The sequence below is a fragment of the Passer domesticus genome, chromosome 3, assembly GCF_036417665.1.
Source record: "Passer domesticus isolate bPasDom1 chromosome 3, bPasDom1.hap1, whole genome shotgun sequence".
Lineage (NCBI taxonomy): Eukaryota > Metazoa > Chordata > Aves > Passeriformes > Passeridae > Passer > Passer domesticus.
In genome coordinates, this window is record NC_087476.1 from 47,780,772 (window position 1) to 47,806,762 (window position 25,991).

Genomic DNA, 25,991 nt, shown 5'->3' on the forward strand with positions numbered 1-25,991 from the left:
TTCTACAGCTCTTCAACCTTCCCAAAAGGTTGAGGATGAAAATACCTTAGGAAAAATGTGCCGATAGGAGTCACCCTTTGGAGGTACTGCAAAAAGACAACTTCATCTAGAGGGTGCAACTCACTATCAGAAATCTGCATCGACAGAGCCCCTAAACCTTTGGAGGAGCAAGGGGAGGCAAACCCTGCTGCCCCTGCCCCCCTGCCCTCACCAAGAACAGCTCCTCAGCCTTGTCTCTTCTTCATTTTGGGGCTCCACAGAGCTGTCTCTCGGTTACAGTTGTCATGTTCTTAGAAATATCACTACACATGACACAGGGGGGAATATGGGGGTTTTTTTTGCTGACACAGCTATTGTGGTAAAAGCCTTAACACAAATTCCAACTAAGAATATTCTATTCTGTGCAAATACACTTGACAACAGTACCTTTTTTTCAGACACAAAATCTCCAACACCTTCTACACAAGCAACTTTACACTGGTACATCCCTGCTCTTGCCACAGAAATTCTGACAACTTTTTATGTGGAAGGCACAGCAGAAAAGTGTTATTCTCTTCTTTGTCCTGTTGCAAAAAACTAAGGAGGTCTTTCTGTCTGTCTGTCTTTTTGTCTCTCTCTTTTCCCTCTCCCTGCCTCTTGGAAGGAGATTAAAAGACCAGGAACTTGAGTAAAGTACAAGTTTAAGAAAGAGGAATCTCCCCTCCAGCATATCTCTTTGCTTGGTGCATAAAGGTGTGGTGCGACAAGGAGCAGCCTGGTGGCTGATGGGCTCAAGAGGTCATTCGAGGGGTTAAATCTTGTATTTGCACCCTGCGGTCAAGGGTTTGGGTTAGAGATAGATGTCCAGGTTTCAATTGCACTGACACTGACAGAGGGACCATACATATACCCCAGATTTCTGCTTGTCCAGAGGTTCTACAGAAGAACTTGTGGAACTAAGTACCTAGAGTAAGATCAGTCAAGGCTTAGTCTTTTTTACTTTCTCTTTTTCTTTTCAAGTTGTAAAACATTGAAATGGTTGAAAAACATATCAAAAGCATAATGCAAAACACACCGTCTAAACTCGAAGTCACCATGTGAAATTTTCCAGTGAGGCTACTCTGAATTTCAGATGTAGCTACGGTGGAAAGTAGAAATGCATATGCCCGTGCCGGTGAAATTGCATATACCCGCTCAGGATGGACAGGTGCCTTTTGATACTGACTGCGAAGTCCTGTCATGGTCTTCCACCAGGTCTTCTTAGGTGATCTGTTATATAAACCAGTCTAAAAAGATAAAAACCCAAACCAACACCAACAAAATCACGGTTTCCTTAATATCCAGATTAAAAGGAGCAGGCAAAACACAACGCGTGCAGTTGAGAAGCGGGGGAGGATCCTGAAGAAGGAAGCAGTCCGGCTGGCCGTGCCCCACGGTTGCGGTGCCGTCACGCCATAAGGTGAGCCCTCCGCAGCTCGCTCCATCCCTTCTGCCGCCGGCGCCCGCTGCCGCACACCACTCCACCAGCACGCCCGGGAGAAGGGGCAGCCGGCAGATCCCCGGAGAGCGGCTCCCGCCGCCGCGGCGCCCCCGGCCACGACCCCGGCCCCACCCGGCCCCGCCGAGCCCAGCCCAGCCCAGCCCCGCAGCAGCGGGGCCGGCGGCCGCAGGTGACGCCGGGGCGGGCAGAGCCGCTCCCGATCCCACCATGGAGGCCCCGCCGCCCCTCGCCGTCGCCAGGGAAACCGCCCGGCGGCGCGGCCCCGCCGAGGGAGCCTCGGGGCGCGGCGGCACCCCCGCCCTGCCGAGGGCGGTCACCCCGGCAGGGCCGGCGGCCGGCCCCGGGGGCTGCGGGTGCTGCCTGCGCGGGGCGCACGGGTGGGCGTGGGGGCTGCCCCGGGGAGCGGGACGCCGCTGCGCCGGGCTCGGCGGGGCGGGCGGCGGCGGCCGAGACAAAGGGAGCGGCGGCAGTGGCTGCGGCGGGGCTGTGCGTGAAATGCGGCGGGAGGGAGGGAGAGGTTTTATCCCCCTCCGTAAAAAACACCGGCCAAATGCCCCTTTCTGCCCCCCAAGAAACGAAGTAATCCCCTCGAGCGGTTGAAAGCAACCGGGGTTACCGAGAGGCGGCTCTCGGCGTCCGCATGAAGCCCACCGATCCCGCCAGCCCCAGCAATCCAGGGGGAGAGGGAGGTGGGCGGCTGAGCCGAACCTCCCAGCTCCGCAGCCCTTCATTATCGGAATCATTTTAACATCCTTGTTTATAAACAAGAGGCGTTCGGAGGAGATTACCCGACTATGGGAAACGATCGTTCTGACGCTCGTTTCTGCTCCTTAAAAGGGGATGGGGGTGCCGGGGAGGGGGGAGGGGGTCTAGGCCAGCCTTCCCCGCATCGCAGCACGGAGGGAGGGAGCCGGCCGGCTCCCCGCACAGGCCGCCCCCTCCCCCGAGAAAGGAAATCACTCGGGTCCGTGATATTTCGCCCACCCCAACGCTGATAAGCGTTCCAGATCACCGTTAATTCGCATGCATTAGTTTCGGGTTACATCTTATTCGAGGGTTTAAATTTAACGTAAATACACACGCGGGGCTGAGGTTTGGGAAAGCGTGAATGTTTCCCTGATAATGTCGCTTCGCCCACTACTTGAGTGCATGGAAATGTAATCGTGAAGTGGGTCACCGCCTCAGAAAATACTTTAAAAACACAAATCAGGAATAATCAGACAGCAGAATTTAATTAGAGCCGTAGGCTAATCACAAAATATTTTATTCCAAGCCAATATCGCTATGGGGGAGGGGTCCGTTTCTGCTCCGGCAGCGGCTCCTGCTGCCGCTGCTTTAGCGTTTGCAACATCTGGCCTACAGACCTACTAATTTCGACTCGTGATCTCGTTCGGCGAAACCCGATCTACGTGGTTCAAATACCTTCCAAATTGGGGGCGATTTAACAATCGCGACCAATTAAACCCGGGGAAGAAAAGGGGGGAAAAAAATCACAAAGGGGGAAAAAAAAAAAAAAAAAGCAAGCACCAAATCCCCTCCTTCCCTCGCTCTCCCCCGCCCGGGGCTCGCACACACTATCTGTTGCTCTCTCACGGCGGCAGCGGGCGGGGGCGCGCGGCGGGGCCGGGACGCTCTCTCACTCACACTCGCACTCGCACTCACCCGCACGCCCCTCGCACCATTGTCCCTGCCCGCCCGCCCCGCTCGCTCTCTCTCTCTCTCTGTTCCCCGCTCCCGCTCGGGGTGTTTTGTTGGCGGCCCGGCGCGGGGCCCGGCGCGCCCGCCCGCGCCGCGGCGGAGCGGAGCGGCACATTCATTATCGGCCGGGGGCCGATTTCAAACCGCTGCCATCGCGGCTCCATTGTTCGCCGGGCGGGCGGGCCCCGCCCCCCTTTGTGCGCGGCAGCCGCGATTGGCCGGCGCCGGGCGGAGCGCTGCCGTCACCGCTCGGGAAGCCCATTCATCTGTGCACTTGGGCGTTGGACTCCGCATCTTATTAGCAACCAGGGAGATTTCTCCATTTTCTCCTTGTCTACAGTACGGCTACAAATCTGGGATTTTTTATTACTTCTTTTTTACTAAACTTGGGCTCCTTTTTTTTTTTTTTGCTCGACTTTTTCCTCCCTTTTTTTCCCCTCCCTCCTGTGCTGCTGCTTTTTGATCTCTTCAACTTTAAATTTTTTAAAAGGAGTGCATTATAATCGGTTCTGTTCTCTCTTCTCTTTTTTTTTCCCCTCTGGTGTGTGTGTGTGTTGCTGCTGCTGCTGGTCGCCCAGTATTTATACCAACCCAACGCTCTTTGTTTCCCCTCCTTTTGGATCTGTTGAGTTTCTTTGTTGAATAAGACAGCATGGGTGCCCAGTTCTCCAAGACCGCTGCAAAGGGCGAAGCCTCCGCCGAGAAACCTGGGGAAGCAGTGGCTGCATCTCCATCCAAGGCGAATGGACAGGTAAAAATCGAAAAGAATTTTTAAAAAATATTAAATCTACTCCTTTTTTTAAGCCAACTTCGACGGACTCTGTTTCGCATCCTGTTTTATTCTTCTTCCTTTGATGCCCGAGTGGCACATTCAATGGAGAATACGGTCGATCCTTTTATCTTTGCAACTCGAGGCAAAGGAATAATTTCTTTATTTTGGTTAAACGGGCTCGGCTTTGAATGATTCCTTCCTTTATCTTTCGTGAGTGGGGGGCGGGGGGGAAGGGGCACGGTTCTTTCTTCCTTTCTTTTTTTAAAATCCCTCGTGTATTATGGTGGAGTGTCCCAATGGCTCGTAAACGGAAGGATCTTACACCGCTGGGCTTTTCTGCCCGCTTAACCTCCTCCCGAAGACACTCGGTGCCCCTCGCGGCACAGCCGGACGGCCGTGTAGTAGCGGGGCCCGGAGCCCCCGGGCAGGAGGCTCCGCGGGCAGCCCCCTCGGGCGGGAGCGCGGGCCGGGGGCTGCGCCGCCCGCCCCGTCCACGGTAGCCCCGCCGGGGGGTCGGCAGCCGCGGGGCACGGCTTTCTGTCGCCCACCCGCGCCCCCTCCCCACGCGTGAGCCGGGCTGGCCGTGCCGCCGCTGCCCCGCGCAGAGGCGGCGGCGTTGCGGGCAGCCACCCCCCGCCGCCCCCGCAGCTGCCGCCCCGGGCAGCCAGCCGCGCTCCGGGCGCCCGAAAGATGCAAATGCGGCGTGAGTGGGGAAGGGGGGGGGAGGCGGGGGCGCCTCGCCGCACCGCCCGGGCGCAGAGGGGCCGCGGCGGGCGGGGGGCCGGGGCCGGGCCGGGCGAGCTTTGTTCGCCTTCCCCGCCCCGCGCCGCCGCCGCGGCTCGGACGGAGCGCGCTGAGGGCGGGGGAGCGCGGCGCGGCCGCCGCTGCGTGGAGCCGGGGCGCCCTCTGGCGGCCGCCTCGCGCTCCGCCCGCCGCTGGGGGCGCCCGGCCCGGCGAGAGCGCGGGGCTGCGAACCGCGGGAAGCGGCGAGGCGAGGCCGGCGGGCGGGGAGGGCGGCGGCGTCCCGCGACCCCCCCGGGCACCGCCGGTAACGCTGGTCCTTGTCTTGCAGGAGAACGGCCACTTGAAGGTGAACGGCGACGCCTCCCCCGCGGCGGCGGAGGCGGGCAAGGAGGAGGTGCAGGCGAACGGCAGCGCGCCCGCCGAGGAGACGGGCAAAGAGGAGGCGGCCTCGTCGGAGCCCGCCTCCGAGAAGGAGGCGGGAGAGGCGGAGAGCACCGAGCCGGCCTCCCCGGCGGAGGGCGAGTCCTCCCCCAAGACTGAGGAGGGCGCGACCCCCTCGTCCAGCAGCGAGACCCCGAAAAAAAAAAAGAAGCGCTTTTCCTTCAAGAAGTCCTTTAAGCTCAGCGGCTTCTCCTTCAAGAAGAACAAGAAGGAGGCCGGCGAGGGGGCCGAGGGCGAGGGCGGCGCCGCCGCCGCCGCAGCGGAGGGCGGGAAGGAGGAGGCGGCGGCCCCCGAGGCGGCGGGCAGCGAGGAGGGCAAGGCGGCCGCCGAGGAGGCGTGCGCGGCCGGCAGCGCCGAGGCGGCGAAGGAGGAGGCGGGGGACTCGCAGGAGGCCAAATCGGACGAGGCCGCCCCCGAGAAGGCGGCGGGAGAAGAGGCCCCGGCATCGGCGGCGGCCGAGGAGCAGCAGCCGCCTCAGCAGGCAGCGGAGGGCAAGGCGGAGGAGGCGGCGGGCGCCGGCGCCGCCACGAATGAGGCGGGCAGCGGCGAGCAGGAGGCGGCCCCCGCGGAGGAGCCGGCGCGGCAGGAGCCCCCCGCCGAGAGCAGTCCCGAGGGACCCGCCGCCGAGTCGGCGGAGTAGTAAGCGCCGCCGCCGCCCCTCGCCGACGGACTTTTCTTCCCCCCTGTTTGTTTTTGGAGTGGTGCCAGGTACTGGTCTCGGAGAACTTGTCTACAACCAGGGATTGATTTAAAAGATGTCTCGTTTCTTTTTTTTCTCTCCCCCCGCAGCTCCCATCTCAAATCGTTATATGTTGCCGCCATTCCAACGGGCGGAGGGGGGCTCCCCTCCGCCTTCCTCTCCCATCCTTTATATTTTGGTTTTTTTGGGTTTTTTTTTTCATCAGTATTAATGTTTTGTTTTTGGTTGGTTCGGGTTTTTTTCGTTGGTTTTTTTTTTTTTATTTTTAAAATTTTGTTCGTTTATTTTTTAATTTCATACTTTGCAACTCTCTTCATATTATAAAACTTTTGCCGATCGGTCTATGGACATGCCCATATATGAAGGAGATGGGTGGGTCAATAAGGGATATCAAATGAAGTGACAGGGGCCGCAGTGGGGAACCAGGGGCGCGCAGCCCTTGCCGGGAGCGCGCCCCGCCAGAAATGATGTAAGGGGTTAGTCTTTTTTTTAAAAGAAAGTTATTACGATGTATTTTGTGAGGCAGATGTTCTATAAGGTTTACAACACTACAAGTCTTGATTAAGAAGGAAAGGAAAAAGGAAAAAAAAAATCAATACCCAGATAAAGAGATCATAGTCTTAGAAATTCATTTAAACCATAGGAACTTTTCACTTATCTCATGTTAGCTGTATCAGTCAGTGATTAAGTAGAAATACAAGTTGTATAGGCTTTATTGTTTATTGCTGGTTTATGACCTTAATAAAGTGTAATTATGTATTACCAGCAGGGTGTTTTTAACTGTGACTATTGTATAAAAAAAACAAATCTTGATATCCAGAAGCACATGAAGTTTGCAACTCTTTCCACCCTGCCCATTTTTGTAAAACTGCAGTCATCTTGGACCTTTTAAACACAAATTTTAAACTCAACCAAGCTGTGATAAGTGGAATGGTTACTGTTTATACTGTGGTATGTTTTTTATTACAGCAGACAATGCTTTCTTTTCCAGTTGTCTTTGAAAATAAAGGAAAACTCTTCAGATGCAATGTTTTTTTTTGGTTTTTTTTTTTTTGTGTAGCATCTTGTCTATCATGTTTTTGTAAATACTGGAGAAGCTTTGACCAATTTGACTTAGAGATGGAATGTAACTTTGCTTACAAAAATTGCTATTAAACTCCTGCTTAAGGTGTTCTAATTTTCTGTGAGCACACTAAAAGCGAAAAATAAATGTGAATAAAATGTATAATTTGGTTGTCTTTCTTTTATGGATACTCTGGTAGCTTAAAGGGACTAGCCAGTATTGCCTAAATTTGTACAGAGACAGTTGTGTGTGCTGTTAGCACTAGCTTTGAAAAGTACCTTCCTGGATCTTGGATTCTGTAATATTGTGCATTTTACAGAGAAAGTGTGCAGTGCACCAGGTAATTTGTAGGCTTTTCTGGCTTTAAAAAGAAGACTGGAAGGCAGTCTGAGCATATAGTGTGTGATTCTCCTGTCCATGCTCCATCTTGCTTTTCAGACCAGAGATATCCAGTGTATGATGATCTTGCCTCTTGAGGAAAATAAGATTTCATTTTAATTGCTTAGGGTGGGGCACTGAAATTTTTATGCTGAGTTGCTTAAAAATTAAGCTCTTGAACAGATGTCCCACTTAGGGCTTGGTATGCTGGTCTTGCTTTGGTACCTAGATGATTGTCTTGAAAACTTTAGCCTGGAAGGAGAAGGGGGAAACCTAACACTGCCATTCTACTTAGAGTAATTAAAAGCAATATTTTCTTCTTTTCCTCAAGTGCTACTCCCAAGTTACAGGTGAGTTTCAAAACAGATTTCAAAATTTGTCAATTTAAAAACAAAAAAAAGAAAAAAGAAAAATTACTTGGTGCTTGCCTTTAATTGTTAGGCTTTTTGGCTAATTTCCAGCATATTGCTCAGGGCAATTATGCCTTAATAAAACAGTGAGTTCATGTAAGAAAAGCAGCAATGGTGTTTGGAGGGTGGAAATTGATTCAAGAAAGTGTTGCTTCTAAGTTTATAGGAAAAAGTTTAGTGTTACACTTATTTGCTTCCACCATTTTCAGCAGAAACTCATTGGAAGCAATTATGATTCATTTTATGAGAAAATGGCACGTTAGCACCTTGTTCCCTAAAGAACAAAGCCTAAACTGAATGAAGTATAGTAGATTTCCTGCTGAATGCATACTTCTTTTTGTTTTGTTTGGGGTTGGTTTTTTTTTGGTTTTTTGTTTTTTAATTCAGCTGTCTACCATTTTAACTTTGGCTTGTATGTACTCTAGTTGCCCTGGTATTTCTCTATAACTTTAGAAATGTATTGAAACTATGCTATAGTTGCTGAGGGACAAAAATAAATGGATGTAAAACAAGATCCTCCACACCAGTGTCATTCTTGGAGTACATGTGTTTGAAGTCTAGTGCATAACTGCTTTGCTAAGGGGTTTTTATAACATGGCTGTAAAAACCTGTTCTGAGACGTATAATGTCTTGGCCATAGAGTCAATGTCTCTTTTTAATAAATATATATATTTGAATCCAAGGATTCTTAGAGAAGTCTGAATTTCTTCTTTTTTTTTTCTTTTTTTTTTTTTTTTTGGTCAAACTGTGTATGTACATATGAAGAAAATAATTGCTAGTAAAATTCTTTTTCAGATTTTTCTTAACCTCTCAAGCTTTCATGTTTTTTCCTCACTCAGCTGGTGGTTTCTGAAGCACTTCCTATTCGTGGAAGTGCAGAATTGCTCTTGCCCCTGGCAGATGGACTCTTGGCTTGGGGCTTTGTCATTCTGTGGCTTGACTTGACTTTAAATGTGTTTCCAAGTCCTAACACTGGTAGAGTTTCAAAAGTGCATCTTAAGAGCACCAGTTGCACGGTCTGCTCTTCCTGTCCCAGCAGTCGGGTGAGATTTGATGATGCCAGTTTTCCACTGTGTGGTTTAAGAAGACAGAAGTCAAGAAATGGCTTGGAATCATGGAAATGGAGGAGTTCTGAACTGCTTCCTCCTGTCAGAGAATTGTGCAGGAGCATCATTCCTCCCTGGGTTCCCAAGGGACTGAGTAGTCATTTCTGTGGAATTGTGGAATATCCTTTCTTATGTACAAGGAAAATGAAGGGGCTGGGTGTTAGTGACTGGTCAGGTGGTTCATTTTCTTAATGAGAGGGGTTTATACTTTTTTTTTTAAATGCATTGGCTGCCTTAATGAAAATGCAAATTGTAATAAGTATTGTAATTTCAACAAATCCTCTCAGAGCATGTGAATTTAAAATGTGTGATTTCAAACTAATTTTCCCATATCCTGTTTCTTTTTAAGAATATTATTGCTATAAACATGGTAATTTCTGTAGTGCTGAAACAATGTCATATTTTTAGGTAAAACACTGAGATATGATTTTGCCTGATTAGGGGCTCTAGAGATTTACTTCTTTTGTTTTTTTACTTACACTGAGACAACAGTTTTCCTTGTTCAAGAATGTAACCTGGTTGCACAAAAGTGCTTTAGATCTCATGTCTATCTTGGTAAAATCTAAACTACATTTCAGACTTTCCAAATCAAGGTGTCTTACCTCAAGTACTTGAGTTTTGTATCTGGTCCTGATACTTGTTAATGTGAAACTGTAGAGACTTTTCCTTCAGGCAAGGAAGCAAGGCAGGAAAAGGGAAAGGTGGGATGGGTGAGGGAAGTGGAATCCAGGTTTTGTCTTCAGCTGGAGTGCCATCACCTTCTTGCTTGTGTCCACAATCCTTGGATACAAATCAAGTCTTGTATCGACTTCTGCCATATCTAAAAACTCCTGTTGGTTGTATTAGATACAAGTGTTGCATATGTATTTTACTCCTTTATTATGGTGTTGTCTATGTTTGAAGAATGTTTTTTGTTCTGCAGTACTGTTTGAAACAGCTAACTCTTGAGCTTCACTTGCAGATGATCTGATAAAGGTGGAAGTTTTTCTAAGTTACAAGTCCTTTAATATTGCCTTTTAAAAAATCTAGAATAACACACATTCTGAAACTGTAATGGTGGTTAATAGTTTCCTGCAAAATTAGTTCTGTGAATTTGGTCTTTATGCTATTTTTTATAGTGAAAGAGTAGTAAAAGGTCATCACTGGTGATATTGAACTGGTTTCAGTGTTTGTTTTGAGACACTGAGGTGAAATGTGTTTTTCATAATGATGAAGCTTAGTTGAAAGCATCCTGATTCTAGCTTAGGACCATTTTTTTATTTTTTTTTTTTTTTACCATACTCAGGTCACCGAGATAGACTAAAGCGGGTCCTTTTTTTCCTGAAGTAAGAAGAAAGTGAAATGGCATATTGTTTATAATATGGGGTAGACAGTGGGGTTAATTTGTTCTCATTACAAATCTGAGATCCTGGGACAGCTGTCAGTGAGTGGGAGCTGTTGGCATTGCGGTGAGTCCGGCAGGGCAGAGGCAAGCAGGCTCCTGTCACTGCAAGAGGTGGTGCTACCAAGAAGTGCAAGGTTTCTGAAAGCCTGTGTACTGGCTTGCCCTAGGGAGAGCCAGGGTGGTGGTGAGCTTTTAAGGCCTGTTGCTTGTTTGAGGATTAAGAAAGGGAAGATGTAGCATGATGCATTTACTAGAACAACTGTTGAGATTGCTCTGAAGTGGAAACATTGCCTTTTGGGAAGATCAGAGGAGGGTTAGCAATGGGATCCAAGTTGCAATTATGCCTAAACAGAAGGGTGACCAAAGTATTGCCCTGTGAATGAAGTACAGAGTTAGAAATATGTAAATTTGAGCTGTATTGTTGAGTATACTTTTTAAACAAGAGCTAGAGGTATTCTTTATACAGAAGAATTCAGATTCAGAATGCCCTGTTTTTAGATACCTATAATGTGACCTGGTGGAGGTGACATAAAGGTTAAGTAAATGTTTTTAGAATGTTTTGAAGCCTTGAGGATGGTTACAAATATTGTTTACACATCTTTGCTCTCAGGCTTTGCTGCAGGAAGGCATGTTTATCCAAAACAGGACTATCAAGGTACTAGGTGAAACAAGACATTAATATTTGCAATTAGAAAGACACAAACAAGATATATGGAATGTTAGTTCTAAGATATGATGAATTTAGATAAAATATCAAAGACATTATTAAGTTAAAAAGAGGGGGGAGGATTTTGTGGTTTTGTTTTGTTTGTTTGTTTCACCTAACACAATTTTGATTTTAGAACTGCAAGTAGGGAAATCTTACTGGTGATGTATGCATTTTTATCACCAAGTAGCAAATATTCCAGGAGTTAGGATTCTTAAGATAGTTCCTGTGGCCATGTATGTGATAACCTGCCCTAGAAAAGTGCTGGAGAGGGAATGTTTTGAGCCAAGAAATGCCACCTTCTGGGGTATTTTCCAACACCACAGCTGATACTGTGGGTAATAAAATATTTGATAGTTGCTCTTTGCAGAGCCTGTAGTGGCTAGAGATTTATTTTTAGATACAATACAAACCAGACTCTCCTGAAGTTCACACCTTAGGTTCCAAAACAAGAGAAAAATACCTATGGATCTGTTGGTTAGGTAAGTTGTTCTTGCTGAGTAGCTCTAATAGCTGCAAAAAATTCCTTTGTAGCCTATACTAGAGTAGTTATTTCTCTGAAGTTTGGTATGGAGAACCACCTGAGTATTTAAAATGAATTTGATGACGCAATAAGCCATGCTTACAAGGGTCACCTGATGTTCAAAGGAAGCAAAACCCATTCAATCTCACTGGAAAAGAACCATTTTGAACCCGTTAAGACCTGCATAGGCAGGGCCTTTAAAAGGGAACCAAGAGAGAAAAAGAAACCAATCCCTAAGCTTTAGGAACTAAAGGAAGAAACTGCTTTTTCTAGGCCCCTGAAGAAGACTGTCATAGGCTTAAAGCACCCCTCTTCTGCCTTTAAAAATATAATTTACTTATGAGAGACACTGTTTCCACTGGAGTACAGATCCATGTTCCTTTTGGACGTCACCAGTGAAACCAAGTCCAAAACTGATTGGTGAAGGTAACATTTTTCAGGAATGAATCATTAGGGCACTCACAAGTCCCACATTGCAGTTTAGGAGTCTGTTAAAGCAAACTTAGCAGATATAACTCAGAGGACTTATCTCCTCTGAGGACACTGGACAGCAAATATATCCCACCTTGGTAATTAAATAAAATGACAGAAATCATGGACTGATACTCAGAACACAGGAAGGAACATGATCATTTTTATTTTTCTCTCAGTACCATTTCTGCATATCCTACATATGTGTTTGCTTTCTAATAAATATCCAGGAAGATAATTCAAAGCAGTGGAGTGAAAATAATTCCAGAATTTGTCTGAATTCTTTCTCCTGGATGTTTTTATACAGGTAAATTTGAAAATTGTTGTGATGTTTTATTCTGCTGTTTAACAACTTTACAAGTTAATGTTCACATGGCGAAACAATGTCATTCATATGTATGCTGAATTAGCTAACTTCCCTTTTATGGATCTTGGTGACACTAGAATGAGGCCAAAATCAGCGCTTCCCAAAGTTTGCTAAGCTGTGCAACACACTTCTGAAATTCCCTGGTAGATGTTGCTAATGATAAGAGAAGCACATTTGATTCTTCTGTGCAGCATCCACCTGGAATCCACAAGAAATGGTGTGCAATAAAGGTACCAGAAAGTATCTGTGTCTGCCTGAAAGAAGAGGCTGAAGACCCACAGATCCATATTGGCAAAATGGACAGGAGCACTTTCACGTGTTGCTGTTACAAATGACAAAAATGAAATGCTGCTGGAAACTTAACATCATTGTTATATATATGAGAGTTTATACTCTGGAAGTTCATCAGTCCAGGCTTTTCCTCTGTCTCCATCACATGGAATCTTTCTAATGTTCAACAAGCTTGTACATCAAAGTTATGATGCAGAAATGTATTTACAAGCTCCTCTGGATAAGTAATCAGAAAAATTTGCTATTTTCAATGTAAAAATCATACTTTGTGGTCATAACTTCTATCTGCTGAATGCTGTGTTAATCTGGTGATTTTTTTTTTGCCTTTGTGTCGCTTGCACAGAAAATTGTAATATCAAGATCATGAAGCTTCTGCTGTCATTATAAATTGGGCCAAAGAAAAGAAGGAAAGGGGAAATACTTTAAAGTGATGTTATAATAGGACTATCAACTTTAAAAAATGGAGGGATTCAAAGCCAGTAGTTCTCTATTTAAATCCCAGTGCAGATCTAATCTAATCTAAACAGGCTTTAGGGCCTTGACTTGCATCTTGTTGTTGTTGTTGCATACATGTTATGATAGTCATTAGTTCAGTAATCTATGGATAAATAGAAGTAGAAACAAACTAGTACTTCTGAAGTTTTCCTACTCCTAAATGCTTCATGACAGGTGTGCTGGATTGAACTACAAAAGCAATTGCTGGAATAACATTCTATGTGGCTGTGTCAGAGATACAGAAGATGGAAGCGCTGAGCTGTTCCTGAGGATTTTAGGAGAAATAATACACTCTTCATCTTTTTTGACAAAGATAGAATGAGGACAGTTGTAGTGTGGCTCTTCAGAGAAGCCACACAAGTTTACAATGAGACTATAAAAGGATGCAGAACATCAGACCTTCCCAGCAGCACTTGAGTGAAGCAACATACGTGTAAGAAATGCACCATTTGCAAGTGAAACTGGACATTTAAAAACCTTCTGTACTGCAGGCTTCCTTACACATGAATCTGCCACATTAAAGGGAATGAAATTGCAGCTGACGGTGACGTGGACAGCTGGGACGGAATCCCACAGGAGGAGCACGGCCGAGGACAGCTTCTGAACAGCAGTGTAAACAAAGGTTCATTTCTGTAAGACTACTACTACTAGGAAATATTTATACTGTGATACAGGCTCTAAAGGCCAGGATTAAATATGAGTCTTGTTTGTGCCAGGCACTGTGTGTAAACATGTATGAGAGACAGTCTCTACTCTGAAAAAGCTTCCAGGCTAAATGCAGAAAGGTTAGGCTGCTTCACTTCCTACCATTGTTAGAATCACATTTCTATTTGTCTTGGTCAAGATTATGAAGGGAGAGGGAATAAATTACCAACTTCCTTTTTTTTTCCCACTCCCCCCCGCCAAGATCTGTTATTTGCAAGTTTCTTTTTTCACTTCATGCTCTTTGCCATCATAAAAGTGGAACTGTGATACTGAAAGCCTTGCTATCCATGTGCAAACGGCCAGGGCATTTTCATGGCCAAACGTATTGATGGGCAATGTAAGCAATAACAAAAATAAAATTAAAAGTGGCACTTGAGTGAAAAAATCAAGCAGCCCCTAAACACTGAAATGTAGCTTGAAACAGATTATCGATAGCTCTCTAGTGACACTTCGAGGCCGTTTTCATGTACTGAAACGAAAATACTTTTCACTGTTTCAAGTGGCTGTTTTGAGCACTGGCAGCAATTTCCAGCGTGAAAGTAAACGTGGGTTTTTGGAAAGGAGGGAAGGTGCCCATTTTAGGGAGAATATTTGCATTTAGATATATGATTTTTCTTTCGGGGGCTATTAATTCTTTATCAAAAGCTATCCTCCAGCTTGATTAAATATTGTTATTAAATATTATTAAAGTACAGAAAAGAAGATTCTTCATTGATTTTCTATTAAGTACCTTAATCGGAATTTTCCCATTATAATTTGTGATTCCCAAGAGTTTTAGTAATAAGTTCTCTATCCAAATTATATTTCAAAACTACAGATATAGGAAGAAAATGTATGTATTCCAATTGACTTAGAATGGAACTACTGGAAATTGGTTCAAATCCATCATCTGGAATGCTGTGAATCCTCCTTGACCAGCAGATGACTAAGTGTGTACATTGTGCATTAAACAGAAGAAAAACCTGGTTATTATTTCATATTTATTTTCACATGACATTGAAAAAAGTGGCCTCACTGGTTTGTAAAATTGATTGTGTTCACTGTGATTTCTAGAACATTATGCCAAAGTTATCAGAGGCTCTTACCTGACAATCATAAGTTGAAAAATTTTGCTAACTTTTCCTCTAACGCAGACAGGAATGGTAGTGCAGGGATTGCCTGATGACATTTTCATCATCATGCTGCATAAATCAGCTAAAGTGGTAAAAATGCTTGTGGTTTGGCTATATTTATAGTCTCTGTATTGCTAGCCACATGGGAGAGCTATGGGAGAGAATTTCCCTAAAATTGTTTTAGCCAACATAACCACTGGGACATTGAGCATTTGTTGCTACTGAGAGCGTTAAACTTGGAAAACTCTTTCTACAACATGCCAAGGGAGGGAAAAATAGTTAAGAGAATAACATTAAAAAGTAGTAGTCAAAATATTCCATACAGCTTTAGGAAATTAGCTGAACAATTTCTGAGTCATTAGTGACAGCTTTTGACAACAAAAAGAAATAGAAATAGGAAAACTAGAGAACAATAAATCTAATACCTGTTTTAGGTATGGTTTCACAAAAGATTTGGGTAAAAAATGATAATAAGAAAAAAAAAGTTGAGGAGTGTGAAAACAAAGAGAGGGGCTGGCAGAGGACAGAGAGATGTGTATTGAGTGGAACCACAACATGATGAAACAAGGACAAGGGAAGTTACAGATTAAGCAGCTAACAAAGATAACTGAAAATACACTAGAGAAAAATGTATTTTAGGTGGATGAAATTATTAGAAATAGACAAGATCAGCTTCACAATGAAAAACCATGTCAGTTGCATTTTATTATCTGTTCTGACTGTATACCCAGTTTAGTAGTTCAGTGGGAGTTAGGAGCTGTAATGGATGTTGACGTCGGTAATATTTTTGATGCTCTACTGTGCAACATTCTCATAAACACAGTGATGGAAATAAAGCTAGGAAAATAGGTGCTGAGAAAAGTCAGCTAAAAAAATAACTTCAACGTATAACAGTCAATTGTTTGCTGCTATATTGGGAGGACTGGAAGTGCACATAAATGGGAACTCAGAATACTCATAATACACATGAGAGAGACAGTCCAAAAATCAAGCAGAAGTTCAGCAAAGGACTGTGCTTCAGGAAAAGAGATTTAACTCAGAAACAGAAAATGGGGACTACACAGGCAACAGAAATCCCAGGGTTAAGGTGGGTCACAGGAAATATCACTCAAGAATTAGTCCTCTTTTGAGTGCAATGGCAAGGGCCCAATAGGGTTGTTTTGAGCATCTTTTGAGAAAGATACACTTAAAGAACAGTTCTAATTTTTCTTGTGAGTGTATAATACCTAACTCAATAGAGTCTATGTCTTAGACTGAATAGTTAACATGTAATGAAATATCATATGATTAATATTAAAAGTGATTTATTTCCAAAATCTGTTTTTGCATGGAGACCTTACTGATAACTGCATTAAGAATAATATGTGGCTCTGTTAATGCATGTGTATTTTTATTTAGTTGGATGTTTATACATATGTATCTCATGAGATAAATTCTGGACAACTGTTATTGTACCCTCCCTTTCCTGTACTACTTTTACTGAAGCACATGACAAAGTTTTCCTTGATCTCTCAAGACCTTTTGGAAATCACTGCATTGAATTAAAATTATAAAGCAAAGATATATAGGTAGGGAAGAGAGCTTAAGCTAAACATTTTGACCACCACTGGCATTAAGACAGGATAAAAACAGATTGTACCTTTCAGATTCTAACCTCAAACCTCCACAGGGTTTTCCACACCTTTCTACCTACTGTAGAACCTGTTAGCTCATTGAATTAGACTGGTAGTCATAAATCCTTCCCTAAAACCTAAGTAAAATCCCCTTTCTCACAAACTATACTAATTATTTTTGGTGCTCCCTCCAGCTGGCACAGAGAACTGATTTCTCGTTATTATAAACTTTCATGTGATGATAAAGCCAGCTAAACTCCTAGCCCTCCAAACTTCTCCTTGTTTGTAGCATACAAACCTATCTCTTTTCTTTTGCCTTCCTTAAAATCTATAGAGGATATAGAAAAAACAACTGAAGGCAAAGCAGCACTGAAGTACTGCCATGCTGGTTTCATAAGAAGGAACTAGTTTTCCAAGAGGAGGGTCTCTGTCCTTTAGCATCAGTCATTAAACCACGTTTGGTTTTTTTTGTGGTAACCAAAGGTACAGTCTGCTAAATTTAGCAGTTGACATATCTGCGAGTATAGATATATATTATAATCTATGGTGGACCTGCAGCAAACATGTTACATATCTAAATAGTGTTGTAGACTGTTGCTGTACACAATGGCAAACATGTCTGTAGCATGCTGCCCCATAGAACAGATTAATAAGAAAATAACACTTCTAAAAAAAGAGAAATGCTCATCACTCTTCACTGAGTCCTCCTTTTTTGGGCTGATCTTCAGGTGCTAAAATCAGGCCTACATTTTCATAGTCTATAGCTATTTCTATATACACAGCATGTAATATAGTGTGTATATATGAAACACACGTACATATAAACAGAGTCTGCAACCACCTTGCTTACCCCACATACTAACTGGCTTTGAGAAGACTGTGGGTTTCAGCCTATATTTTGTTAGGTGTCTCATCACTGTTTTATTTTCTTTATTATGTCTACCCTGGACACACACTACTTCATTGTGTGTTTTCTCCTAGTACATACACTTTAACACTCTCCTCTGAGTGTGACTGGGCTTATTTCAAGGGAAATTCAGACACCTTCTCCTGTGCATGTATTTTCATTAATCACTGAAGTGCCAGAAGGGAGAGTGGTAAATTTACATCACTCTAGTAATCACTGTGGTCTGATCTAGGTGGAGACTGAGATTCCCTGATCTCAGACTCCTATCTGTCTCAGCATTTCAGAACAAACTTGGTTTTCCCCTTTTTTGCTTTTTAAAGTATCAAAATTTCTGATTTATTCACTAAAATAACATGCAGGAATTGACTTAAGGATGTTTGTTATGAGCCCAGTTTCTTCTTAAAACAAGGAAATATGAAGAACAAAGTTAAGGTTGAGAAAATGTCAAAAATAAAGTTACACACGGAAACTTAATTTTAGGTTTTTTAACAAACACAGTTTTCATGGAAACTTTAAGAATTTCATCCTAAACACGAAGGTCTCTTTGTAAAGGTACCTGCCAAAGCCAGCACGTGGGTTTCAGTAGTACCTTCCCCTCCTGTGCCTGTAACCATCAGAGACACGGTTATTTATGAAGTAGATCAGCTAAGAAAAGAGTAATGCAGTGTTCCTCTGAACAAAGCAGAATGAGGTTGATGTTTCTTACATCCCTATAATTCAGGTAACAAAGCAGGAATGAAGGAGAGACAGGACTCTTGTGTGCTTAAAGCACTGAACTGGAGTACCAGGGAAACGTGCTCTTCCACTGCCACTGCCACTGTTTTGCCATACACCTCGGGCAAATGATTAGTCCAATGGTTTCGAAGTGTTCTGTGAGGGGTGCTTTTCAGAATGGATGAATATTTACCACTCTAACCAAACCAAATGGGAACAGTCAGTCCTTTGGTGTTTAAGATTTTTACACAAGAATGAGGAGCAGCAAACCATTTAGAAATTTGGGGTTTAATCTCTCTGCACTGTAGTTCTCCCTATAAGAGGGGGAATAACAGGATTCCTTGACTTCACACATGGATTTGATGTCTAGGGTCCCTTTATAATGCCTTAGAAAGTAAACTACCTGGGAAAGACATTCCAGTGCCCTGCTCCTAGCTGCCCTGTTTAGCCAGGGGCAAACACAGCAAAGGGGGGGAAGGAAGGATGTGAGGGATTTTCGACATATGTTTTTATGTACTACTTATTTTTACAATAGCTGAGAGCCAGCATACTCTTGGGAACTGCTGGCAAGCTTCCATGCCTGACTGAAGAGATTTGAATACCCATTTCACAGAAAAGTCCTTCCTCTGCTCTGCAGTGTATTCATTCTTGCAGAGGGAAGGAGTAGGAAAGGGAGAGTTTAGTATTTCTCTCACTGAGGACATCCCAGTGTCCTTCAAATTATAAAATACTTAGTGGGCCAGAGAATGAACTGCTTTGAGTCTTACTTTTTCTTAGATTTAAGTAGTTGAGTTTAAAAGCTTAATCTTTTTCTAAACACAGGTTTTTGTCAAAGTGTGTTGTAAGCTTTATAAGAACATGAAGAGGGTGTGAAGTCATAGTACTGTTGTAGCAACCTCAGGCTCTGTGGTTTTCTGATTTTTAAGTGGATACTTAGCTACCCTTTTTAGCCTAGCTTTTGTATGTTATTTATCTTTTTAGGATAAAAAAAAAAAGGGCAAGAAACAGTCTGACCATACACATGCAAAAATTGTCATTGTACTGACCTAAGTAAGATCATCAGGTCTGATGCATAAGCTGGTAAGAATTGGGAAAGGAAGCTGACAATACACACATATTCTGAAGCAAGGATGTATATTTTGTCTTTTTCAACTCCATTGGTCTTAGCAGCTGGCGTTCTTGACAAATGCATCCATAACTGAGATGTCATTAAAGATATTCTTAGCGAATGAATCTCTGGCAAACTCATTTTAAACAAGGGTTTAAAAACTAAATTAAGAAAAAGAGAGAGGGGAAAATGAAAGATGTCTACAGAGTATGCAGAAAAAATGACAAGTTGATTTAAAACTGCTTAACCAATTTTCTTCAACTTAAGATTGTTTTCTTGAAGAGGCTATATTGCAAGCCTACACAAAGATTTCTGTCTTGCCATTTTTGACTTAAACAGCTACAGAAGATTTCGATAACAACATATGGAATATATTTTTTTCACATTCATTTAGCTGAAAGAATTTTGTTCAAACTTGTCTGATATAATCCAAGAGTAAAACCAAATATGGAAATCCCAAGTCCCAGAAGAATGTGAGAAATTAATGAGAGCTGCTAAGCTGAAGCTAAAACGAAAGTTGGCACTGAGCTTTACCTAAACAGTCATGAGGAGGGATTTTTAATAGCAGCCATCTTGGGCACTTTGTTAAGGATGGATAAAACACCAAAACCAAACAAATCCACAAAAATCTTCCCTGGTCATTCATGGATCTTTTAAAGGACAGTATCAGCAAGCTTGCTACTTAAATTTGAGATGTTCCACCAGGTCTTTAAAGAAATATCACTTCTACTATATACTTAAGATCCAGTTATTAAAATTACTAGAGAGATTTCTCTGCCCAAATTAAGATGCAGACAAGACCGTATGCTGAATTCAATAGTATGTATTTTTATTTAACAGTAAATGAGATGTAGAAAGTGAGAGAGAAAGAAATAGGAAAAGGGGTCTGTATAGAAATAAGAAAAGGGGTCTAAGGGAGGAAAGAAAGAGAGCGACAAAAAGACAGATTAAGTAGAGAAAAATATCACCACTCCATGGATCCTGACAGCATCCATTTTGTCCTCTTCTTCTGGTCCTCCCTGCTGTCTGGATATCAGCTTTATCAAAGTGATGGTTGTAGTCTAGATCCAGTGAAAGAAGCCCTCAAAGCACAGGGTCCACTCTGTTTATATGCCCAGGTTCAGGTGGGAATGCCCAGGTTCCTCCTTGGTGGTCTATTGTGTGAGTCATTAACCATTAACAGTCCAGTCTCTCACAGATGTAGATATAAAACCCCATTTGTCTTGCAGGAGATGACAATTGGCATATGGTACAAATGAACATCAGCCATAACTTTGAAAACCAGTATTAAGCACGGCTGCAAACATTTTGGTGAAGGATGGCAATTGTATATGGTAACTGTCAGAACAGAAATTGATAAAAGGCATGAACCACTGGTGCATTGAAGTCCATTAAAAACATGGCCTTATGCAATACTAGAGTCTCCTCATCGTTTGTACACAATAAAGGTTTTATTTATAAATGTGCCCTGTATGTTGCATTGCTGGGTTGCCGGTTTCACCATGTCAGTTGTCCAGTCCATGGTGAGAGCAGAGCTTTATCTGTGTGACGCAAACTTTTCCTCTCTACTGGAGAATGTGAGATGGGGATTGCACACTTGCATCAGTCCCAGTGCTTTCAGGAAGGGTTGAGGGGGGATGCAAGTGCCCAGGGTCTGCACCCTCATTTTGTGAAACCATGAGGACAGCATTGTAGGCAGCATCTGTGACAAATGTTCCCCCAGCCTATGGGGACAATCATGAGCAGATAGGCAAGGATGTGAAGACACCAACAGCCACACCAACACTGACATGCACTGCAGGAACTGCTTTCGTGGCTGGAGGAGGTGAGGCTCCAGCTGCCCTGGATGAGTCTTCTCCTGGCCACCACCCCAGCCATGAGTTACAGCACAAGGTTCCCCCAGCTGCACACCAGACCATGCAGCCCTGGGTGGTGGCTGCTCTTGGCCTCTGCTCAGAAAAACCTCCTCGGGGATGCTGAATGCTGCCAGCAGTGTAATGCAGTCTGGCTCCTTGCAGTTGGGGAGCAAAGTCAGCTGGATTTTGGCCAAGCCTTTCATAGGAGCCCAGTAGGGGAGGAAGGGTTCCCTCTGCAGAAACATTCTCTGTGGCTTGCTTGTAATTTGATCTACAGCTGTCAAGACTGAATGTTGCCTATACTTACCAAGTTTCATAAAATAGCATGTATAAGGATGCCCCTTGTTAAGGAACACCCATTAAGTGCATTAAATAATGGAATGAAACACAATTTTTATACAGACAGCATTACACTAAATCCCTAGCATAAAATATTTTGTGTACTAATTGATTTTATCTTGCTGTGCTTTAATCAGCTTTTGCTGTGGTGGCCTGAAATAAACAGCAAGGCCTCAATTTTGCCCACTGTGAAACCCAAATTCTGCATGTTTATTTCACGGGACCCATCAAAATAACTTCAGTGCCAGTACACAGAGCTACTTCATGTGACAGGAGCTGGTTCTTACCTACTGCACTGTGCTGGTAAATACTGACTTAAAAGCAACTAATTATACAATTAATGGACAGACTAGTTGCTCTTCATTAACTTGTTCAGAAAATAAAACACGTTTCCAAGCTCTAAAGGAGTCAGTGAACATGCAGAAAAGTTGATTTATCAGTAAGAGGCAGCCAAAGCCTTCTGTAACCCTTTCAAATAAATATTCCCTTACAAAATTAAATAAGTATATGAACTGCTACAGAATATGTCTGTGCAAAGAAAACCACAAGTCATAAGATAGTTTCTGCTGATTTTTCTCCTTTACCCCTTCAGGTTTTCTCTGTTGTCAGCAATTTTAAATCTTAAAAAAAACCCATAAGATTATAAATGATCCAGAAAACCTCACTAAAGCTTCTAATTTTTACCAAACTGACCGTACAAATTGTCTAGCATGGAAGTAAAACAGCTGCATTGGAAATGTGATGTCATGCTATTGTAAACATTAGGAAGCATCATCACAAACATATTTTAGTCCTCTTTCAACTAAAATTATAATTTCTTCTCCAAAATTTGTGTTCTTTTGTTTATAAAATCAATGAAGCACCTTTTGCAATTAGTTATATGTGTTCAAACCAAAAGGCAAAAGCCGAGTAGAATAGTGTGGTATGTTAGCCTTTCATATGGGAAAAGCTGGCTCTGTCTCCTTGAAATGTTTCCATTTTGACTTTCAAAAACCACCAAATACAATTATTTTAAACAATAAAGCACTTCAGACATATTTCAAGCAGGGAAACCATTAAATTAAAATTCTCAGAATCACAGGTCATTTTTGAAGTGTGGATCATTAAATTTAATTGTCCCTTACAAGAACTGGGCAAATCAAGCTCCTAGGATTAAAAAAAAAAAATCCAGCTGCTGTGCTTGAGGAAGATATAACTGTTCCCATTGCTTATTTTTTTATTGCACAGCAGTATTCCATGTAGTATTTTAGACAACTGTATTAAATATAACACTCTCTGACCATTTTTGAAATAGAGACACTGTCATTTTCTTTCAAAATAATTTAAGCAATGTAGATCTGAGTTAATAGAAAAATTTTTCAGGATCATAACACCTATAATAATTATCTTTCTCAGAACCAGTATTTTATTTCATAAGGGCTTTGCAGCTGACGTGCTCAGCACAACAAAAGGAGTTGGTGAGGGTTTTGGAAGATACTGTGAGCAAAAAGAGCCACTGTCAGCAACCCATCAGGTGAGCAACCCCTGGCTACTGCAGGGCTTGTCTCCCCCTCACGGTGGGGTCTGCCCAGCTGCTCACTGGATTGCTGTTCCAGCAAGAGTATCACATCTCCACGAGTGAGCTTTTGTCACAAATTCATAGAGCATCTTAGACTGCCACACACAAGACTCCTTGCACAGTATTTGGGTTGCCCTAGGAAAAACAGCTGCCCACAGCTTGTTAGATCGTTCTTTAGAAAGGCTCTGCCTCTTTGTTTTTGTAGTAGGTTAGCAGTCCCATGCTCAATCCTGTAGGATTATATGCCTACTACCCTGACTTTTTTAACACCCACATGTCTCATAGGGCTGGAGAGAAAAAAGAAGGATTGCAAAGTTTCCCTGTTATCCACAGAGAAGGGGATAAAACCATTTTGCAATGCTTAGTGCCTGACCCCTCTGAGTAGGGTCAGTGGTGTGGTGAAAAAGCCTTTGCTGTACTAAAGAACAGGGCAGACCCCACCTCCCGGGCACTTGGGGTTAGCACCGCTCCTGGGACCGCCAGATCTGAGGTGATCAGCCTGGGGCTGAGCATTTCAAAAAGCAAAAGGCCTCTGCATGTCCCAGTGTCAAGGTGAGCTTTAGCCCTGAAGAACAGAGTGCTGCTTTCTGACCCAGCAGGGCTGCACTGTGTGCTCAAATGCCCTTCCTCCCTCCCAGGTGATCAACCTTCTTAATTCGGCCCCTCGGCATGGGTGACAGAGGCTGGGGGGTTAAAAGAGGTGAGCATGAGTGGATTATATTGGATGATCCATTCTTAGCCCACAGGAAAAACAGCTAGTTGACTCCCACTCCTACCACATCTCAATGCCTCCTCAAAGACCACCCTTCACCCATGAGTTATTTGATCTCAGAGACAAGTTCCACATTCTCAGCTTTTATCCTTCCTTTGACCTCTCCTAGGTCAGTTCTTGGAAGCAGCTCCTCTCCACCCAGTTTGTAAGCCCACCCCAATGTTTATAGCAAGCAACCATGTTCTGGAGGCAGGGCATGAAAGGGTGGTGTCTTCAATCTGCACGGGATAAAAGGGAGGGATAGAGCTAAGGGCCTTCCCAAACAGCAGTTAGTCCTGAGGAGACACACTGTGAAACGCAAAAATACTCTATTGTTGTCAAGTGCAAACAAATTTTATTGGCCTCACACAGAGAGGCTGCTGGCAAGGAGTAAGCTCTGAAAGCTAGTCCATGCTTCATAGCCTTTCAGGGACTCTCTTCCCCACTGGGACACTAAAAGAAGAGAAAATATGTATGCACAAGCCAGGCTTTCTAACTAGTCTCAGACTACATTGCTATGTTCACAACCAGGAAATATTTCCAGATAGGCCACCCTTGTTAACTGGGGCCATTTGGATACCCTTAGAGTCCATTCAGATGAAATGCATGTGGAGGTCCTTCTCAGGCCATGGCATAGTTGGGTTACTCAGAGAAAAGCAAACATAACGCAAACAGGCTATGTTCTGGCCTGGCCCATGAAAACACCTGGAAGACAGCAAGGCCCCCATCCTTCTAAGGACCACACATCCTTAGAAACAGAGTAAACAAAGGCAAGTGCCAATTCCAAGCCCTTCCCACCATGCAGTTCTGAGGCACAAACCCAGACAATAGGCTGTCTGTCCATGCACTCATTAAAAAGCATCTGTTATTTCAGGCTATAAAAACACAGACAGGGCACTCTGCTCCTGGAGATGAAAGCAGGCAGAACCCAGGAAGAGAAGAACTTTATATCGCACAGTGACCCTCTAGCACCCTTCTTCTGACCTCCACACCCGTGATCTCCTTTGTTCCTCAGGGCTACTGGTTCATCTGCTTCGAAGGAGGAGCACTCACTGCCAGCATTCAGGAGGCTGCAGCCTCTCCCATCAGTGCCTGCAGCACTACAGACACTCCCACCACTTGCCAGCTGCAAAGGGGACATGCTGGGAATCTCTGGCAGGGTAAGCCATCCTTGTAGCAAAGCTATGGCACTCAAAATACCTCTCTTACCACCCCAATCCTTCCTCCCTAGATACCGAGGGGGTCACAATATTCCCACTTAACCCAACCTTCCAAGCGGCCTGGAGACACATGTAAATTGTAGACACATGTAACACCTACAAGAGCTCTGCAGGCAGCATGTGAGTTGCTCAGTGTGAAAAAAAGTGAACGAGGCAAGGTCTGAGCTGCTCCTACCTTTGCTCTGTTCATTCACCTGAAATGGGAATAGCTAGAAAGGATAGCACAGAAATGTTTTTGAGGGATAGCATAAAGACAGCTTGTCTGTCTCTTCATATTGTGTGACCTAGAAAGGAAAGAGAAGTGAATCCTTTCTTTGGCTGTTGCAATTATACAGCTTGAAGCAGTCAGGCTGTCTACCTTCCTGCAGGAGATGTGACAGCTCCCAGCGCCAGAAAGCTGCATTCCTCTACTTTGAAGAACAGATTTATAATCCATGAGCTGCAAAATCTAAAGGGAGTCATAAAGGTTTTCTCAAATAATAATAAAAAAGAAACAACTGCTACAGCCTCAATTATGGAGTCTTTGGATCTGTTTTTAGTATTTTCACATAAAAAAAAGCATCAGCTGAACCAGAAAAAGATGACATGGGCCAGATGTTACCATGTATTATAGAAGATTTCTGTCACTGCCCAGCATCAGGCTGTGATGGGCTTCAGCAGATGCATCCTTTGGTCAGGGAGGATTCCTCTTGCTTCTTCCGCACCACACCCTCAACAGAGCCAATGTGGCAAAGGCAGGCCAGAGCTGCAGCCAGCCACTTCAAAGCAGCCAGCCTCACTCAGAACTTGCCTCCGGTGGCCCAAAACAAGGAGGAGCCCAAAGACATCCGTTTTACCTTTCTTCCTTAACTGCTCCATTTTGTACAAGTCACATTAATGGGCCTCTTTGAGTTCAGCCTACAGGCAGAAAAAAACCTCCAATGATTTTATGAGAAGATGACTCTGACTGTTTTCAATGCTCCGTTTTTCTTCATACAAATAATGGAATTGCAGATTTAATTTTTTCCTTCCAAAACAGTGTTGAAAATTCATCAGGCAGTCTCAAAATCTTCTCTCAGTCTGTTTTCCTTGTAAGGGCA

General features: G+C 43.9%; 1 protein-coding gene across 2 annotated transcripts; it reads left to right on the forward strand.

Moving 5' to 3' along the window:
* The first annotated feature begins 1,319 nt into the window (after window positions 1–1,319).
* Window positions 1,320–7,063, forward strand: MARCKS (myristoylated alanine rich protein kinase C substrate). 2 transcript variants are annotated; one of them, XM_064412967.1, is made up of 3 exons: window positions 1,320–1,438; window positions 3,757–3,929; window positions 5,023–7,063. In XM_064412967.1, the coding sequence occupies exons 2-3, from the start codon at window positions 3,831–3,833 to the stop codon at window positions 5,773–5,775; spliced, it is 852 nt and encodes a 283-aa protein (XP_064269037.1). In that variant the 5' UTR covers window positions 1,320–1,438; window positions 3,757–3,830; the 3' UTR covers window positions 5,776–7,063. The 2 variants fall into 2 exon arrangements, with proteins under 2 accessions (XP_064269037.1, XP_064269036.1); XM_064412966.1 differs by lacking the exon at window positions 1,320–1,438 and adding an exon at window positions 3,144–3,517.
* Window positions 7,064–25,991: the final 18,928 nt, after the last annotated feature.